The sequence below is a fragment of the Phoca vitulina genome, unplaced genomic scaffold, assembly GCF_004348235.1.
Source record: "Phoca vitulina isolate PV1807 unplaced genomic scaffold, GSC_HSeal_1.0 scaffold26, whole genome shotgun sequence".
In the NCBI taxonomy this organism is placed as follows: domain Eukaryota; kingdom Metazoa; phylum Chordata; class Mammalia; order Carnivora; family Phocidae; genus Phoca; species Phoca vitulina.
In genome coordinates, this window is record NW_022589729.1 from 4171679 (window position 1) to 4188320 (window position 16642).

At 40.9% G+C, this 16642-nt stretch overlaps 1 protein-coding gene across 5 annotated transcripts in view; it reads right to left on the reverse strand.

Annotated features, from left to right (window-relative positions):
• Window positions 1-16642, reverse strand: part of MIA3 (MIA SH3 domain ER export factor 3) — a 56660-nt gene that overhangs the window by 6664 nt on the left and 33354 nt on the right. For 3 of the 5 annotated variants that reach the window (XM_032422467.1, XM_032422469.1, XM_032422465.1), the window contains exons 7-24: window positions 15258-15389; window positions 12281-12302; window positions 11451-11539; window positions 11132-11209; window positions 10939-11049; window positions 9654-9725; window positions 9375-9479; window positions 8585-8707; window positions 8387-8498; window positions 7228-7283; window positions 7047-7137; window positions 6794-6932; window positions 1551-1652; window positions 825-885; window positions 681-716; window positions 539-606; window positions 315-415; window positions 14-148 (exon numbers count right to left, since the gene is read on the reverse strand). In XM_032422467.1, the coding sequence (XP_032278358.1) occupies window positions 14-148; window positions 315-415; window positions 539-606; window positions 681-716; window positions 825-885; window positions 1551-1652; window positions 6794-6932; window positions 7047-7137; window positions 7228-7283; window positions 8387-8498; window positions 8585-8707; window positions 9375-9479; window positions 9654-9725; window positions 10939-11049; window positions 11132-11209; window positions 11451-11539; window positions 12281-12302; window positions 15258-15389 (1633 nt within the window). Of the gene's footprint in view, window positions 1-13; window positions 149-314; window positions 416-538; window positions 607-680; window positions 717-824; window positions 886-1550; window positions 1653-6793; window positions 6933-7046; window positions 7138-7227; window positions 7284-8386; window positions 8499-8584; window positions 8708-9374; window positions 9480-9653; window positions 9726-10938; window positions 11050-11131; window positions 11210-11450; window positions 11540-12280; window positions 12303-15257; window positions 15390-16318; window positions 16583-16642 lie in introns of those variants that run through there. The other 2 variants (XM_032422470.1, XM_032422468.1) reach the window with 2 other exon arrangements.

Here is a 16642-nt window from a genome sequence, read left to right on the forward strand (position 1 = left end):
TGTGAATGCTCACCAAATTCACCTCTAGGCATATCTCTTCTAAGCGTAGCGGAGAGAGGCCTCGCAGGCGGGTCAGCTGTCGGAGGAGGGGAGCACTCCCCCCCACTCACAGGAGACGGGCCGAAAGAGCCATTCTGGCTCGGAGGACCTGAAGACGAAAGGGAACTGTTACCACTCTGAGGCAACCTTTCTTCTCTTTAGTAAGTTCTCGGATGACTTCTAGGGCATCAGAATGAAGATACACAGCACCAGAAGGTAACACACACACAGTCCACACCATAGCCTTGGGGGCTGCCCCCGGAAGTGCGGCCCACCTCGCCACGGAGGGTTCTGGGTGGTGGGCCTGCCTGGCCTCGGCTTCACAATCACAGGCTCTTCTTGCAGCATGGCCATCTTCTGGGTTAATTCCAGTAACCTTGAATACGGAGAAAGAATGGACTTAAATATGAAATACAACCTCCGTGCCTTAGGAGATACCAAGCAGCATTGCCTCTGGAAACCCGAGCGCACTGGGAAACTGGAATTCCAGACCACATACTTGTGTCTCAAGTTGGCGGCCTCCCTCTTCTCCTCGGCGATAGCTCTTTCCGCAGCCCGAGCTTTGAGCTGTGGGAGACAAACATCCCAATCAGTGGTGGCCGACTACACACGCAATAAAGGAAAGAAAAAAACAATCTTACCCAGTTATCATGAGCTTTCTTCTCATGAGTAGCAATCTGAAAAAGACAACGCACAGACGACCCCGTGTGGGGACTCGCCGTCGCAGCCCCCACCAGCCTCTCTGTCAGACACCCAAGAAGCCCGCAGCCGCAGGGCAGAATTACCTGGTTTTTAAATGAGCGCTCTGTCTTCTGCAATTCATCCTCCATCTCTTCAATTCTGCGCCTAAGAATCACACTTCCTTTTATCAATTAAAGTGCAACTAATGAAGATCTGAAACCGTTTCACCAGGCCCCCCTTCCTGCAACACCCGCACTCACATGGAGAAACGTCCTCACGTGGTTACAGTAAGAGTGTAATACGATCAAAACTAAGACTACCTAATCTCCTTATTATTTAATGGCTGGAGAGTCTGAGTTGACACACTGTAATTTTCTTGACTGTTCTTCAACGTTCTCGAGCAATCCTGCTACGACTATCTTCCTCCACAAAGCTTTTTCTTCCTTTAAGGACAGCCACAGAAAATTGCCCAGAGCCGTGAATACCGGGTCTATCAAGTGGCACAACCGCTGGAATGGTTCCGGAATCATCACTAGAGCAAGCGGGCTTCCTGTAAGAATTCCTCCAACTCACAGAAGCGCCCGGCACGGCCGGCACGAACCGCGTTCCCTGACGGCCCTGCCAGTACGGGATACGGCAGTGGTTGTTACTGCGACACTGTTGCCTTTGTTAACTTAAGATGCATTTTTTTCTCATAGGAATTAACTATTCACATCCTCTGACCATTTACTTATGTTCTATGCTGTTTTGTTCTACACAATGTCACACGGTTTTTAAAGACGCCAACAGCAGTCCCCCGGCACGGACCCCGCTCTCGAAGCTGAACTCACTTGTACGTTTTCACCTCCTCCGCAGCCAGAAGCGCCTTCTCGTCTGCAGCCGACAGTCGCTGCTCTCGCTCCTGCCGCTCATACTCTTCCTGACTCAGTTTCCTAAGACAAAATCGGTTGTCAGTCGGACGTGTTTGTCTTCCAGCAGTCTGTCCGAATGCCTCAAACAATCACCTCCCCTCCCCTCTAAAACACACAGACTATACAAAGTCAGGAAAGAATTCAAACTTGCCATTCCAGGATAAAAATCAATCTCTGGCCTGTCGGCAAATCACCTGCATTTTCTGACTTATAATTTTTTACTCGTAAATAGTTTAGCAAATGTCAAACACACTCTATGCCCACAGGTAAGTTCCTTGTGCTTAACATGTTGAAAGGTTACTTGACTGTGGAAGGCCATGGTTGATCAACCTCACACAATTAAGCTTCTTAAGCCAAAGCAAGGAATAATTACACTTCCCTTATTCCTACCACAGAAAAATCTGTAATTACTTCCCCTGTTTTTACCATGGAAGGACCGCCTCTCAATCCAAGATGGGTACCGCGATAAGATAGCCAGAGAAAGAAAGAAAGCCTTTTAAAACGTGTCTTCTAGCTTCTAACCCATGCAATTAACCACAGAACATTCCCACACTTCAGATATGGAACTCCTACTACCTATTTCAATGGAATGATGATTCGAGAAAGAGAAAAACCTCAGAATTAGCAATATCTAGTGAATAAAACAGAAAAAGAATCCCAACTGTTCTAAAATCAGGGTCTTACCTACTGGAAACTGGTTTTAACCCAATTAACCTTCAAGCTCAAGATGCCCATCTACTATAAAATAGACTGTCGGGCTCCTTGCTCAGCAAGGAGTCTGCTGCTCCCTCTGCTGCTCCCCCTGCTTGTGCTCTCTTTCTCTGTCAAATAAATAAAATCTTAAAAAAAAAACTATATATATATATATATATATCATTTAAGGGTTTAAAAATGCTATTTTGTGGGCGCCTGGGTGGCTCAGTTGGTTAAGCGACTGCCTTCGGCTCAGGTCATGATCCTGGAGTCCCGGGATCGAGTCCCGCATCGGGCTCCCTGCTCAGTGGGGAGTCTGCTTCTCCCTCTGGCCCTCCTCCCTCTCATGTGCTCTCTCTCATTCTCTCTCAAATAAATAAATAAAATCTTTAAATAAATAAATAAATAAATAAATAAATAAATAAATAAATAAATAAAAATGCTATTTTGTTACCCTTGCACATCTTTGCCTAGAAGTCTAATTCAGAAGATACTTAACTTGAAATTTTAATTTCTATGAATCAGAAGCAAAATGAGAAGAACTATATGGTTAAAAAGTTTAATAACAGGGAAGAGAAAAAGGTTTATGTATTCTTTTATAACTGCCCATTCACTACTCGGCAGAGTATTTTATTAATGGCTATACCATACTGGTTACCTCCTAAGATGCTATGATAAAACTACAGGCAAAGTACTATCCCTGCACTAACAGAGCTCACAGTTTAATATGTAAAAGATGCACATAACAACAAGTCCCTCTCCCACTTGCCCTGCTTGTGTTCCCTCTCTCGCTGTCTCTATCTCTGTCAAATGAATAAATAAAATCTTTAAAAAAAAAAATGTGCTTGAAGGCATCAGAGAGCTAATATATTAGCTGACAAGTAATATATGAGGCCAAGCTCCAGAAGAAAAAGGAATCTCAGAATTACAAGAAAGCCTGGCATCTGAAGCCACCTTTCCCCCAGGTTCATTCCACGCACTGAAGACAATGGAGACATAAGGAGACTGAACAGAGCTTTCAACAGATCTGGGTTCAAAGAAAAATGGAGTTCAAGGTCACCAATGAGGGGGGACCTCCAGTAAAAATCCGAGGCTTTGGGTTTGGACTAGAAAGAGCTGTGCAAACGGGCAACACAGTGTCCTTTGAAGGGACAAGGCCATTTTTAAATGACCTGAATTGCCAACTGGATTAAAGTAATGACCTCATGTTAGAAATAAACTCAAATCTTTTCTGTAGGAAAATAACGTCATCCTAGACCTCTAGTTTCCTCTACGATTATTATAGACAATTTTTGCAACTCAGTCAAAACTGACCAGGCACTCCACAAGACATTGTGATCAAAATCTACAAAACAAGTGGGACGGACCCATAGCTAAATCATTACACAGACTTTAAAATAATCATGCTTATATATTCAAAGAAGTGGAAGTCAAAATTATAAATTTTAGCAGAACCTATAAAATTGAAACATAGTAACTGAAATTAAGAACTCAAAAAATAGGGGCTCCTGGGTGGCTCAGTCCGTTAAGCATCTGACTCTTGATTTAGGCTCAGGTCATGATTTTGGGTCGTGGGATTGAGCCCCGCATCAGGCTCCTCACTCAGAGAGAGGACTCTGCTTGAGATTTTCTACACCCCCTACCCTCTGTGCATGTGCACACTTTCGTGTGCTCTCTCTCTCAAATAAATAAATAAATAAATACCCTCACTGAATGATTTTAGCAGCTGATTTGACAAAGTGGAGTGAGATCTTAGACATGGGGAGACCGGTCAGAAATAACGCCATCCAGAATGTAGCAACTCAGATAAGAATGTAGGAGACACAGGGGAAATATAAAAAAATTTAAATAGAACCTTACAAGAAGAGAGAATAAAGCAGAATCAATATACAAAGAAAGGCCCCCAAAATCAAAAGGTGCCAATGACCCCAAGCAGAAATGCAAACGAGATGGGGAGAGGGTAGAAAAACAAAACAGGCAAACACACCCCCCCACACCTGAACACCTCCCAATAACACTGCTGAAGAACCAGAAAGAATGACTGAAGGCTGCAAGCGCAGCAGTGAGATACTGAGGAGGGAAAAGATGACGGATGCTGGACTCCTCAAAGAACTATAAAACCAGAAAGTAACTGGTGATTTTCAAAGTCATGAAATTAAGTAACTGCGAGCATATTACAGCCAGCAGAACGATCCTTAGAAAGACGTTTTCATGCAAAGATAAACTGATCATATCTGTGACTAAAGGATGTCCTTTGAGAATGAAAGGGACCCCCAGTGAAAGACTACAGACGTGGAAGCGAACGAACAGCTACAGGAACTATGTGTGTGTCAGCAGAACGAACACCGGCCGGAAAGCGCTGTAGTCCGACAGCGAAACGTCTCTGGAGTTTAGGTGTAGAGAGAATTCAGATGTCATTCAAATAGCATCTAAGTCAGGCAGGAGCTAAAGCCCAGAAAGAGGTACATCCATTCACGTATGTCACACTGGAACAAGTTCGGGTAATTACAGGAAGAGAGAAAGAGCAACCTTTAACTACCAAGCTTAAAGAGCAGAAAAGCAGAATTATTAAAAACACTCAAACAATCCAAAAGACAGAAAGAAGGAAGAAACATAGGAACACAGAACAGACCATCAAACAGAAAGCAAATAGTAACAAGTAGATTTATTTTATTTTACTTTTTAAATTTTTTTATTTTTAAGTAATCTGTACACCCGGCGTGGGGCCCAAACTCACAACCCTGAGATCAAGAGTCACATGCTTTACCAAGCGAGCCAGCTTGGTGCCCCAGTCACAGGTAGATATAAACCTATATATATATAGAGAGAGAGAGAGAAGGGGGAGTTACATTATAGAAAAAATGTGCATTCACCCAGTCTCTATAGCTACGTGCCTATTTATGCTACAACACGCTCCAGAAAAGATTTTAAGGAAATAAACCCTTCAATGGGCAGACACTGCCAGGAGGAAAAACTGTAAAAGGACATTTTACTGCAGAGAAAGCAGCATACATAGTGACAATGAGGCTCCGAGTGGTTGAGGAACTGTGTTCAGTGTGGCTCAGGTCAGAAAGCGTCAGAAGCTGCTGCAGGAAATGCACCTTGGAGAAGCAGCTCCGGACACCTGAGGGGAAGTGTCCTGCGTGCCTATGCAAGAGTCTGGAATTGATCCAGAAGAGAATGGAGCACTCCTGATAGATTTTAAGCACACGAGGCCATGCAGAGACTTGCATTTTAAGGAAGTCCACTTGAGGCTGAGAGAGAATGAATGAGAGCCCAGAAGGTATGAGAAACGGCAGGTGGTGAGAGGACCAGTCACGAACTGGCAGGAAAGAGGATGTGGGCTGAACCAACCCAGGCTATAGGCATGGAGAGCAGGGTACAAACCAGACATGCTAGACAAACAGAGTAAAACAGTGCCACGATGACCAGCATGAAGAAAAACAACTGTCAGTTAGAAAATTAAGATAACTGCTGGTGGCAAAAAAGTGCTCTTAAGAAAGAAAAAAAAAAGTAATGAAATTAGAAATATTTCTCTAAAACAGGCCAGGTAGTTAGAGCGGGCCTGAGCAAAATCTGGAAAATCTAAACTGACTGCATGGTGAGCAAAGAATCCGAGAAAGCATTAGGGGTATGCTTTCGATGTTTTGTGGCATCACAATAGCAGCCTGAGCATTTAAAAAAGAACTTTGCTCGGCAGGATAAGCCTCCTCAGAGGCCGCCGTATCTACCAGAGTAAAGCACGGAAGCAAACACGAATAACCACCGCCATGGACAATCTACTTTTAGAGAATTCAGGTATTTTTGTGGAGAAAAAAACTTAAAATGAACTACAAAAGTGTTTCTTTCAAAACACACGCCTAACTTCAGATTTGAGATGGAGGTTTCAGGAGATTAATACCTAAATATGCACACTGAACAGGTATGTCTATATTTAAAACTCCAAACATCCTCGCCACAATTACAGTATGTAACATTTAACCTGAGCATTTGACTGAAGTCCAAAACTTAGGATACCTTCAAATAACTAAATACTCCTTTTGGAGTATTTATTCTACTAAACATCACGTCCTACAAATCACTCAGGATTCTGAAAGGCTGTATTAAGAAGTAGTAGAACAGACACAGGACAGATCACACATACTTAAAATGCCACAAAGAAAGAAAGTAAAGGACGTGGTGGAGCCACGAAAGGGACTGGGTCTTCACCAAGTGCACCACAGAGGAACCGCCCGCACCAGTAAACCACTCCCTGCCAAGCAAACTGCAGGCAACAATCTCTGCCAACCGACTCCAGTGGAAAGGAAAACGCAAATTATGTGAAACAAGAAAGGAAGAAAGACAAATTTCTACTCATTACAGATAGAAAAAACCTACAAATAATCTTTAAAAAAGACAACATTCTGTCCAGTAGTCCATACATTCACTTACAGGACAAGACGGCTAACGACCAGGCACGAACATCTTACTTTTGCAGAGCCATCTCCTTCTGCTGATAGAGCTCATTCAGAATCTCCACTTTCTGCCTCAGGGTTTGGCATTCGTCCTCCAGGACGGCTTTGGCCGACTGCAGTGAATGGCGGTCATCTTCTAATTTCTTTATTTGGTCTGGAAGGAATAAAATGGTTGAGCTGGGTATGTGAACTGGGCTGGCAAACTGGCAGAGAGGGCGGCGCTGGAAGGGGTGAGAGAGTCAGCACTTTCTTCTCAGGAGCAGCCTACCTTCCAGGTTACATTTAGTAGACATCGAGGCTCTAAGCTTAAATTGTAGAAGTTTTAGATCCTCTTCAACTACTGATATTGCAGTTTGTGTCTAAAAATTCCAAGAGAGAGAACTATCCTTACAAGGGAGGCACAGTGAGAATTCACAGGCACTCACGGTACTCCACAAAAAAGCTCATACCCGGGAAATGTCCATCATCTGCTTAATTTGATTTTTCATTTTCTCACTCCGGTCACCTAAAATACAAAAAGCTTTAATTGCCTTTTCCTCCTTTGCTTTTTAACTGTATTTTCTTGATTTCCCCAAAACTAAACAGTTACCATGTTCAAACATTCAAAGGAAAACTAATCAACCCAGAGAACTAATTAGGCTCCATGACTTTTAAGAGAATTGCAAATTTAGATTCAAAAAGCGAATTCCCAGTTTGTACAAGAAAAGTGTTATCTGTGCCATTCTCAAACAAGAAGGGATGTGTGAACAAAGGCTCTTCTTTCTTGCTCAGATCTATGTCCACCTGGTCACGTATCTTATTTAGAAAGACTTCCTCTTCCGTTCTCCCCTTGAATCTGCTACCAGGTGTGGTTGAAAATGCCCACTGTGCAAGCAATATCTGATTTTGAAAAACGGTGTCCAGACACATATCCTTCATCAGTAAACACTGCTACCCTTTAGCTCCACTCTCGCGGCCTTAGTTTATGGCTCCCCGACTTTAGTACTCTTGAAATCGGCTGTGGGCCTTAAAACTGCAGAGCTACAGAGATGATGAGCACTAAACTCAAAGGTCATCCCCACGGCACTGAGAAATAAATTTCTCCTACTGAATGGTGTTCACACTGAGAGGTTTAAGTCACAGCCATGCTGCCCTCGCTCCAGTGTGCACAAACAGTCCTCACTGGGATGGAAAAGCAGAGTCCCTGTTCACTGCACACCCACTGCTATTATCACAGCCCTGCAACCCACCTCTGCCCAATGCACACAGAGGTGTCTCTAAGTCCAGTGATAAGGCATCTACAACTAACACTTAAGAGGAAGTTAGTCAGGGGGCACCTGGGTGGCTCAGTCAGTTAAGTGTCCAACTCTTGGTTTCAGTTCAGGTCATGATCTTGGGGTCTTAAGATCAAGCCCTATGTTGGGCTCCTTGCTCAGTGGGGAGTCTGCTTAAGATTCTCTCCATCTCCCTTTACCCCTCCCCCTGCTCGTTCTCTCTCTCTAAAATAAATAAATCTTTAAAAAAAAAAAAAAAAAAAAGGAGGAAGTTAGTTAGCCAAAAAGGAGCATCGTGTACTTAAAGACAGGAACAAAAAAACAAGAGGTCCAACCTCCCTGAAACCAAACTTACCTCCCACTTCTCCATTTGCTAATTCATCTAACTCACTTCCTCCTTTATTCTGACCCTCAGATTCAGATTCACAATCTAACCGATTCAGCTGGGTAATGCAATTAGTCAAAGCCTAGAAGAGAAGTAAAGGGGCATTAGAAAAAGCTTCTCAAGTAGATTTCATGACAATTAAGCATGTATTCAAGAGAATGAACTTACATTAATATTATCATCTTTGTGAGTAAGAGCTACTTCCAAATTTTTCTGAGATTTCTCAAATGCTTTGATTTGCTCACTGAGCTCAGCATGTGATTTACTCCAATCTTTGATTTCTTGCTGCAACTGAAAAGGTAAAACACATGAATTTCCAAAGGCTAGGGCTCTTTGCACTGGACACATCAGGACCATGTGAATGAGACAGGGCCATGCTACTTTCTGGCCTGTCACTATGGACTGAGGCCTTGGTGAAGGGAGAGGGGAGAGTGGCTCCTACCCTCAGAACTGCATTAAGAACATGAGAGCCATCAAGAAGTCAATCCAGTTATTGTATCCTTCAGAAAATTGCAGCCCATTCAAATAATTCACTTCCATAGGAACGGAAGAGCACATCTCACTGTCTCCCATGTCCACACTCCAGATCATGTAACCTTCCTTTGGTAAGTGAAGCAGTAATTGCTCAAAAAAGGTTTATAAATACCTAATTCTTTGGTTAAGAAGCAAATCCATCATCCCACTGAGGCTATTCAAGTTAATAATTGGTTGGTATTTGACAAGACAAAGGCTAAAAACACTCTGATAGCTCTAAGACATTGTAGAGAACAGAAAATCCAGAACAGATGGAGAATATATACATGCACTCAATTTTGGGAGCTTAAACTTTGCATATCTAAGAATAGAATTCCGCATACATGTTTCATTTCCTTAAAAACAGATCTGAGAAAAGATACTCAAGAGGTAATGATACTCAGTCCCCTAGTTCACATAATCTAGGACATCAACTTTTCTTTACCTGTTCTTTCTTCTTCTTAAGCCTAGCATTTTCTTCTTGAACCCGATGGCATTCAGACTTCACCTTCTCTTCACTAAGTTTAGCTTCATTAAGGGCAATTTGAACCTAATGCAAAATACTCCTATTAGTGAATTAATTCCAAAGGAGGGGTGTTACTTTCCCAATTAGACGTCATACAGTTTTCATTTATTGCATATTCTAGCACGTTATCAAATGTCTGCTCCTCTACAAAACTAAGACACCCTATTAACATCTTGTAGAAATTACAGGCAGCTTTACCTCTGAAAATTCTGAGGCATTCACTGAAATAACATCCTTTAACTTCTCTATAGATTTCTTGTTTTCCAATATCTGCCATGTGGAAGAAGAACACAAAAAATGTATTAGGATTTTAGTAGAAACAGTAGGATATGTGCTAAAAAGATGAAATGCTATCCCAGAGCCATCCACTATGTATCAGGTAAAAGCAGGTGATTCAGTTTTAGCCGAGGAGAAAAGTCAAGAATGTAGAGAGATGAAGAAAGAACAAAATAGGGGCGCCTGGGTGGCTCAGTCAGTTAAGCATCTGCCTTCAGCTCAGGTCATGATCCGGAGGTCCTGGGATCGAATTCCGCATCGGGCTCCCTGCTCAGCTGGGAGCCTGCTTCTCCCTCTGCCTGCACGCTATCTCTCTCTCTCTCACAAATAAATAAAATTTAAAAAAAAAAAAAAAGAAGGAAGAAAATAACTGGAGCTCTATTATGTGTCATGCACAACCTTCCTGGCTATGAGATAATGTAGTAGATGACCAGGCAGAAAGGTGAAAAAAAGCAGGAAAAAAAAAGAAAAAAGAAAAAATTTTTCAAGTAGTCCAGTTGAAACCAACGGTTTTTCCTACTGGTAGAGGAAAAAAAAAAATCCCCAAGGTCACTTTAAAAATTCTCTTGCCTGAACTAAAAATGGTTCGACTTGAGGACAAATAAACAAATCTCACTTACAGAAGAATTCCAAATAATCTGTGAAGGTGCTGCCTCCTCGAGGTGGAGCATACTCTTCACTCTTTTAACCACAGGTTGGGCGTAGGTACTCCCTTCCAAAGTGAACAGTACACCAAGAGTGGGAATGGGTAAATATGGAGTGAAGAAACCTGGCAAATACCTGGTCAGCCAGGTCACAAGCTCAACTGGGTGTGCGATACATGGGAACCCTCTGCAACTTTCCTGTAGTTCTAAAACAGTTCTAAAAGGCTTGTTTTTAAAAGGAATCATGCAAAACAAAACAAAGTACTAGAACTGTTCGACAGGGCTACGGTTTCTTAGTTGCTCTATATGTTTCAGAGGGCAGAGCCAAGCAATATGGAAATTATCCAGGGCTGAGGACAAAAATACTTCCTAGGACCATGAAAAGAACAGCGTGTGGTATTAGCATTTAAGATTCCATGAAGACAGATGGATGTAGGTTCAACTTCCCTGTGCCCCAATCTTCCTTTGGTTACAGCATGGGAAAATGCAGAGTTCAATCCATCCTACCTACAGAACAGTCTGAAAGCTAAATTACAGTTAACGCTTTGCAGCAAAACTCTTACCAAGTCCTGATTCTTGATATTCTGTTCTTTCTCAGATTCCAACATAACACGCAGATTTTTAGCTGTATCATCCAGAATGTCGTTAGTTTCTTCAAGTTTCTTGATTTTATCCTATTAAAAAAAACATCAAAATTAGTAACTACATTTTCTTTTGTTTTTAGAATGTAATCTCAAAAAGAGAAGGGATTTTTACCTTAAATTTAATTGCTTCATCAGACAGAATCATATTTTGTTTCTTGGTTTCTTGAACATGTTTCTTTGACTCCTTAATCTATATAAAATAAAGCATGCAGAATTCAGAAATATAAATCACAGGGGTATCAAAACTTATCTCTGAGTAGGTAACCCCTTAGAGAAGAAAGCTGTACTTTACACATGATGATTACTTCAGATTTGGTTTGTAGGAAATAATGAAATTTTAAAATACCGTAATAACTGAATAACACAGGAGGAAATAATTCAAGCTGGAATCATGAGGGGAAAATACTGAAATAATGAAAGAATAATTATACCTTCTGTTCATAACTTGACAATTTTTGTACAAGTTCTGCATTTTCTTTCATGATATTCTTCAACTTCTCAGAAATTTGCTGTTCAGTGACTAAAGGGGAGGGGAAATCCATAAGATTATTATGATGACTAAATAAAACTAAATTACCCAATGTATTAGCAGTATGTTATCTAGCACTATGAGGGAAAAGAACTTCTTAATATAACACTAATGCTTTTAAAAAAGCAACCTGCAGTTAATGGCAAATAAGGGTGTAAAAATACTACTAAAATAAGAAAAATATAATAAGGACCCTTCTTTCAGTGAGATTCCAATTTAAATTTATTTCAAAAATAGGAAATATAATAAAATATTTTAGCTTGATATCCTTCCCTTCATGGAGTACCTTTCTTCTTAGAAAATGTGATCATTTCAAATATATGTCACTTGCAAAAAGAAAAAGACAAAAAATACAAGCACACTGATTTACATCTCTATTCCTCAAATTATCTACTTAAATATATACTGTATCAATTAAACCATTAGCACAGGAACACTGTTCACATGCAATAAATTTGCATGAAATCAACAAAGCCAATCTGCCCCAAATCAAACTAATCATCTTCTTCCTACTCCCACAATTTGTTCCACCTCGTATCCTATCTCGGTTGGTAGTATCACCATCTACTCTGTCATCCAAGCTAGTAACCTAGGATTAGTCAAATGTTCAGGAATGAGTAAGTCAATCAGACATCAGAAGTCACTGTATCTAGTTTCTAGCTTACATAAACTCATATCTAACACCAATACTGAGGGAAGAGTATAAACAACAGAATAAGCCTAAATATTTACCTTGATATACTCTATTCTTTACCTAGAAGAAAAATAAAATTAAATTTGATGTCAAAACATTTTATTAACAGAAATACTATAGTACTATATAATATTATAGAAATATTACATACAATAGTCAAATCATAACAAAATGAAAATTTAATAACAGTTTGGTTCACTGTAATAATCCATAGGATTAAAAAATAAGAAAAGGTTGGGGTGCCTGGGTGGCTCAGATGGTTAAGCGTCTGCCTTCAGCTCAGGTTATGATCCCAGGGTCCTGGGATCGAGCCCCACATCGGGCTCCTGGCTCAGTGGGGAGCCTGCTTCTCCCTCTACCTTTGCCTCTCCCCCTGCTCATGCTCTCTTATCTCTGTCTCAAATGAATAAATAAAATCTTTAAAAAAAAATAAGAAAAGGTTAAAAAGCATTTCAAATGTGGGGCACCTGGGTGGCTCAGTCAGTTAAGCATCTGCCTTCAGCTCAGGTCATGATCCCAGGGTTCTGGGATCGAGTACCACATTGGGCTCCTTGCTCAGAGGGGAGTATGCTTCTCCCTCTACCCCTACCCCCTGCTCATGATCTCTGTCTCATGCTCTCCCTCTCTCTCAAATAAATAAAATCTTTAAAAAAAATAATTAATAATGGAAATGGGTATTTTCGTATTAAATATACTAATGCTTCTTTTACCCCAAATCATTTATTTGACAACCCCAAATAGCCAGAATGAGGTCTAAAAACAAGATCATTCAAAGAAACTCTCAGGAAACAAAATTAAAGGCATAATCTTTGTACTACGATATGTCTCTCTCCCTCACCAGAAAACATCTTTGAAATCCTATTACAAGTTGGCAACCACCTGAATTTAGAGATCTAATAATTATGATAGATCATCTGATTTTCCCAAACCCCTAAAAAAAGTGGTCATCAACCTGAAAGGGAAAGAAGACCGCTAGAGGAAAATGCACAAGCAAGAAGAAAAATGACAACTAACCTCTAAATCCTCTCTAAAGACAGCACTGAATTATAGGGTTACAAAATCTAAGCAGGGGCACCTGAGTGGCTCAGTCGGTTGAGTTCTGCCTTTGGCTCAGGTCATGATCTCAGGGTCCTGGGATCGAGCCCCAAGTCGGGCTCCCTGCTCAGCAGAGAGCCTGCTTCTCTCTCTCCCCTCCTCCCCAGTTTGTGCGCGCTCTCTCTCACAAATAAATAAAATCTCAAAAAAAATCTAAGCAGTACTCAATTTTTTTAAAAAATTGTGTCACCGAATGTCTTTGTAACCCAGAATTTATTTCCACTTTTCAAAGCTATAAATGGTAATGAGATACTCAGCTCAGTCCATAAATCATCCATGATATCTCATTATTACAGTATCTAATACCAGGTATAATAATGTTGCTATAGGAAAATGCATTCAGAGTTCCAACTGGAAAGAAATGACTGTCTTTCCCACGTAATAGCCTTGCTAATGAAACAGTAAAGCTTCTTCTCCTCTCCTCTCACCCAAATCAATAGGCAGGAGGAGGGAGGAAGAAGCAAGAAGCAGGCAAATGAGAGCAGGGACCAAAGGTTCCAAAGTCAAATGCTGAGGCTGAGAAGCAGCAGTTAGGACATAAAGCCTGCATCATCCTGTGAAAATGTAAACAGATGTTAGGATTTTTAAGAGGGGAGAAACAAGAGTGGGAAATAAAACACGTTTTCACCTTTTCCCGTTCCACTCATCCTTTCTATGCGCCCTTTCTCCTTTCATCTGAGGAAAAGTCCCATGAGGTTAGAGGACTGTTCCCAGGAATCCAAGCAAATGACCTTTCTTTTTAAGTGATTTTATCATCACTTGTGCAAGGAGAGAAAGCTTATGAACAATGATATGTCTGATAAAATTAAGAAATACTCTTAAAAAGACATGCATCCAATGCTTTGGCTACTTTAACTGTTAAGCTTCAACTGAACCTGAAAGCTTTTAATCTGCAAAGCTCATTCACACAGAATGATTTCTTTCTTGTTACGTTAGATAACTATGAAACAAAATGACATATAATACAGCCACAAGAATGAGTATGTATGAGCATGCATATATAGATAAGCACGAAAGACAAGTTCTGCACGGAAAGAGACTCTTAAGGAATAAAAATTTCATAGTGTGTCTTTGGATGCTACATAATCTGTATTTCCAAATAAAAAGATATTTTATGAGCCCAATAGCACGTGGTCAAATTAGAAAATCTGTGAAACAGATACATGTAGAAAAATACTACAAAATTACCTATCATCCTAGATAAATTTGCATGAAATTTACTATTTTGTTGTCTTGTAACATTTTTTCTATGCATGTCTGTATTTCTATATATTTACATATATAATACACAGTTTATATTTTACAGTCCTGATTTCTGGTTTTTTCCACTTACTATTAAATTGTGAGAATTTTCTGGGCCCCAGTATCTTTGAAATAACAAATTTAGAGTGACCTAGTATCTCATTATATGGATGTACAATAATTTAACAATTCCCCTACTATGGATCATTTAGTTTTCACTCTAACAAATAGTGTTTCATTGAACACCCTTATACAAGATTTTTATGCATGACTGGTTATTTCTTTAGAATAGATTAATTAGACATGGTTTTATACTATAATAAAAGGATATGAAAATGTTAAGTCTTCTGATACATATTATTTAACTGCTTTCCAAGATGGCTGTAAGAGTTCCCAGTTCTACTAGGAACATATACATGTGCCCAAGTAGGTACATATACATTTAATCTTTAGATTTTGATTTAAGATTTATAAATCGAAGTTTTCCATTAAGATTATACATGTTGTCTTGTTCACGTAAGTCTTTACCAACAAAGACTACACTGAATTATTTCACAAGGTTAGCTGAGATTATAAGCATTTGTGTTCATGTTAGTAACTGAAAAAGAAACAAAAGCGCTAGTGATTATAAAATATCTGTTGTCTTGATGAGTCAAAGTATAAGTTTAATTTACTCACAACAAGGACAGTTCTCCAGAAGAAGACGGCAAATGAACCAATTCCCAAGAAGGCAGTGATAAGTACAGGCTTCCATGGCAAGCCATAAAAATCAGGCCCAGGTTGAACATCATCAGGCAATGTAGCAACTAACTGAAACAGAAATATTGGAAATAACAAGCCATGAAGAATTTAGAACAGAACAGTCACAAAGAATCATCCACAGAAATGCTAAACCAACCTCCATAACTACTCCCCTTCAGTAGCTTCCACTGCTTCAATAAAGATGGGATACTGGCAGCCTCATATCTCGTTTGGCTTATTATGAATCTAAACGTCTTTAAGCTGAACACATATTTCCAGTTTGCAATAGGACTTACAACATCATGTTGTCTAGGACATGTCTAGAATCTCTTTGGATCAGCCTTTCTCTTAGTTGATTTCTATAACTTAAAAAGCCACATAAAACACAAAATTGAACACTCTAGAGAGATAATCAACTTGTATGGCTACAAATAAAACCAAAATGATGACAGCGAATAGCCCAAATAATGTGCTTTTCCTCTAAGATTTTAAATCTTTATTCTACCCTTATGTAAAAATAAATGCTGAGTAAGCTCGGACGGCTCCTGATAACTGGTCCAGACTGCTCTGAATTTAACTGTCTTCTACATAACGCAGTGCCTTTATTTTACATGCTTCCTCGAATACAGTTGCATTGAACACCTGCTTGCTTCTACACTTTCACTGCCCTCTACAAGCACACAAATAACTATCATACTGGCCCCACCCCACAACAGTGCCAGGGGTCACTGGAAAAGGACCCGAAGAGATCGTGACTGTCTACCAGAAAACAACATAGCGCCTGGTACAATCTAAGAAATCAGTAACAAATGAACAAGTGACGAAACCTTCTTAAAATCACTCCCCCTGGCCTCCCTGAACAGCACTGCAACGTCTTGCCTGCCTCGGGCCTGACCCACTCCAGTTCCCCCTCGACCCGTCGGCGCGCCAAGTCCGCTCACAACTCGTGTACCCGCCTGCCAGAGCTGGGGTCCCTCCCTGGGAATGGGGACCGTCACCTCCAGTAACTTGGCTATCAGGGCTGCGTAGAGGACCGACAGGGGTCCCAGAAGTTCCGAGTCCCCGGGGGAAGCGGTGACAGAAGGCACAGTGGCAGGAACTGAGTCCATTGCGTGGGGACAGCTGAGCGGAGGCGACGTTCCCCCGCGGAACAGCACTGGAGCCCACTCTTCCACCGTTTCCTCCTTCGGAAAGGGGCCGGCTGAGGAGGCGGACCCTGGGAGTGAACTTCGCCTTCCCCCGCCGCTGGTACTTTTCGCCCTACGCCTCCTGGAAAGGACGTCATCACACAATGCCCCTCGGAGGACGTAAACGTGCCTACG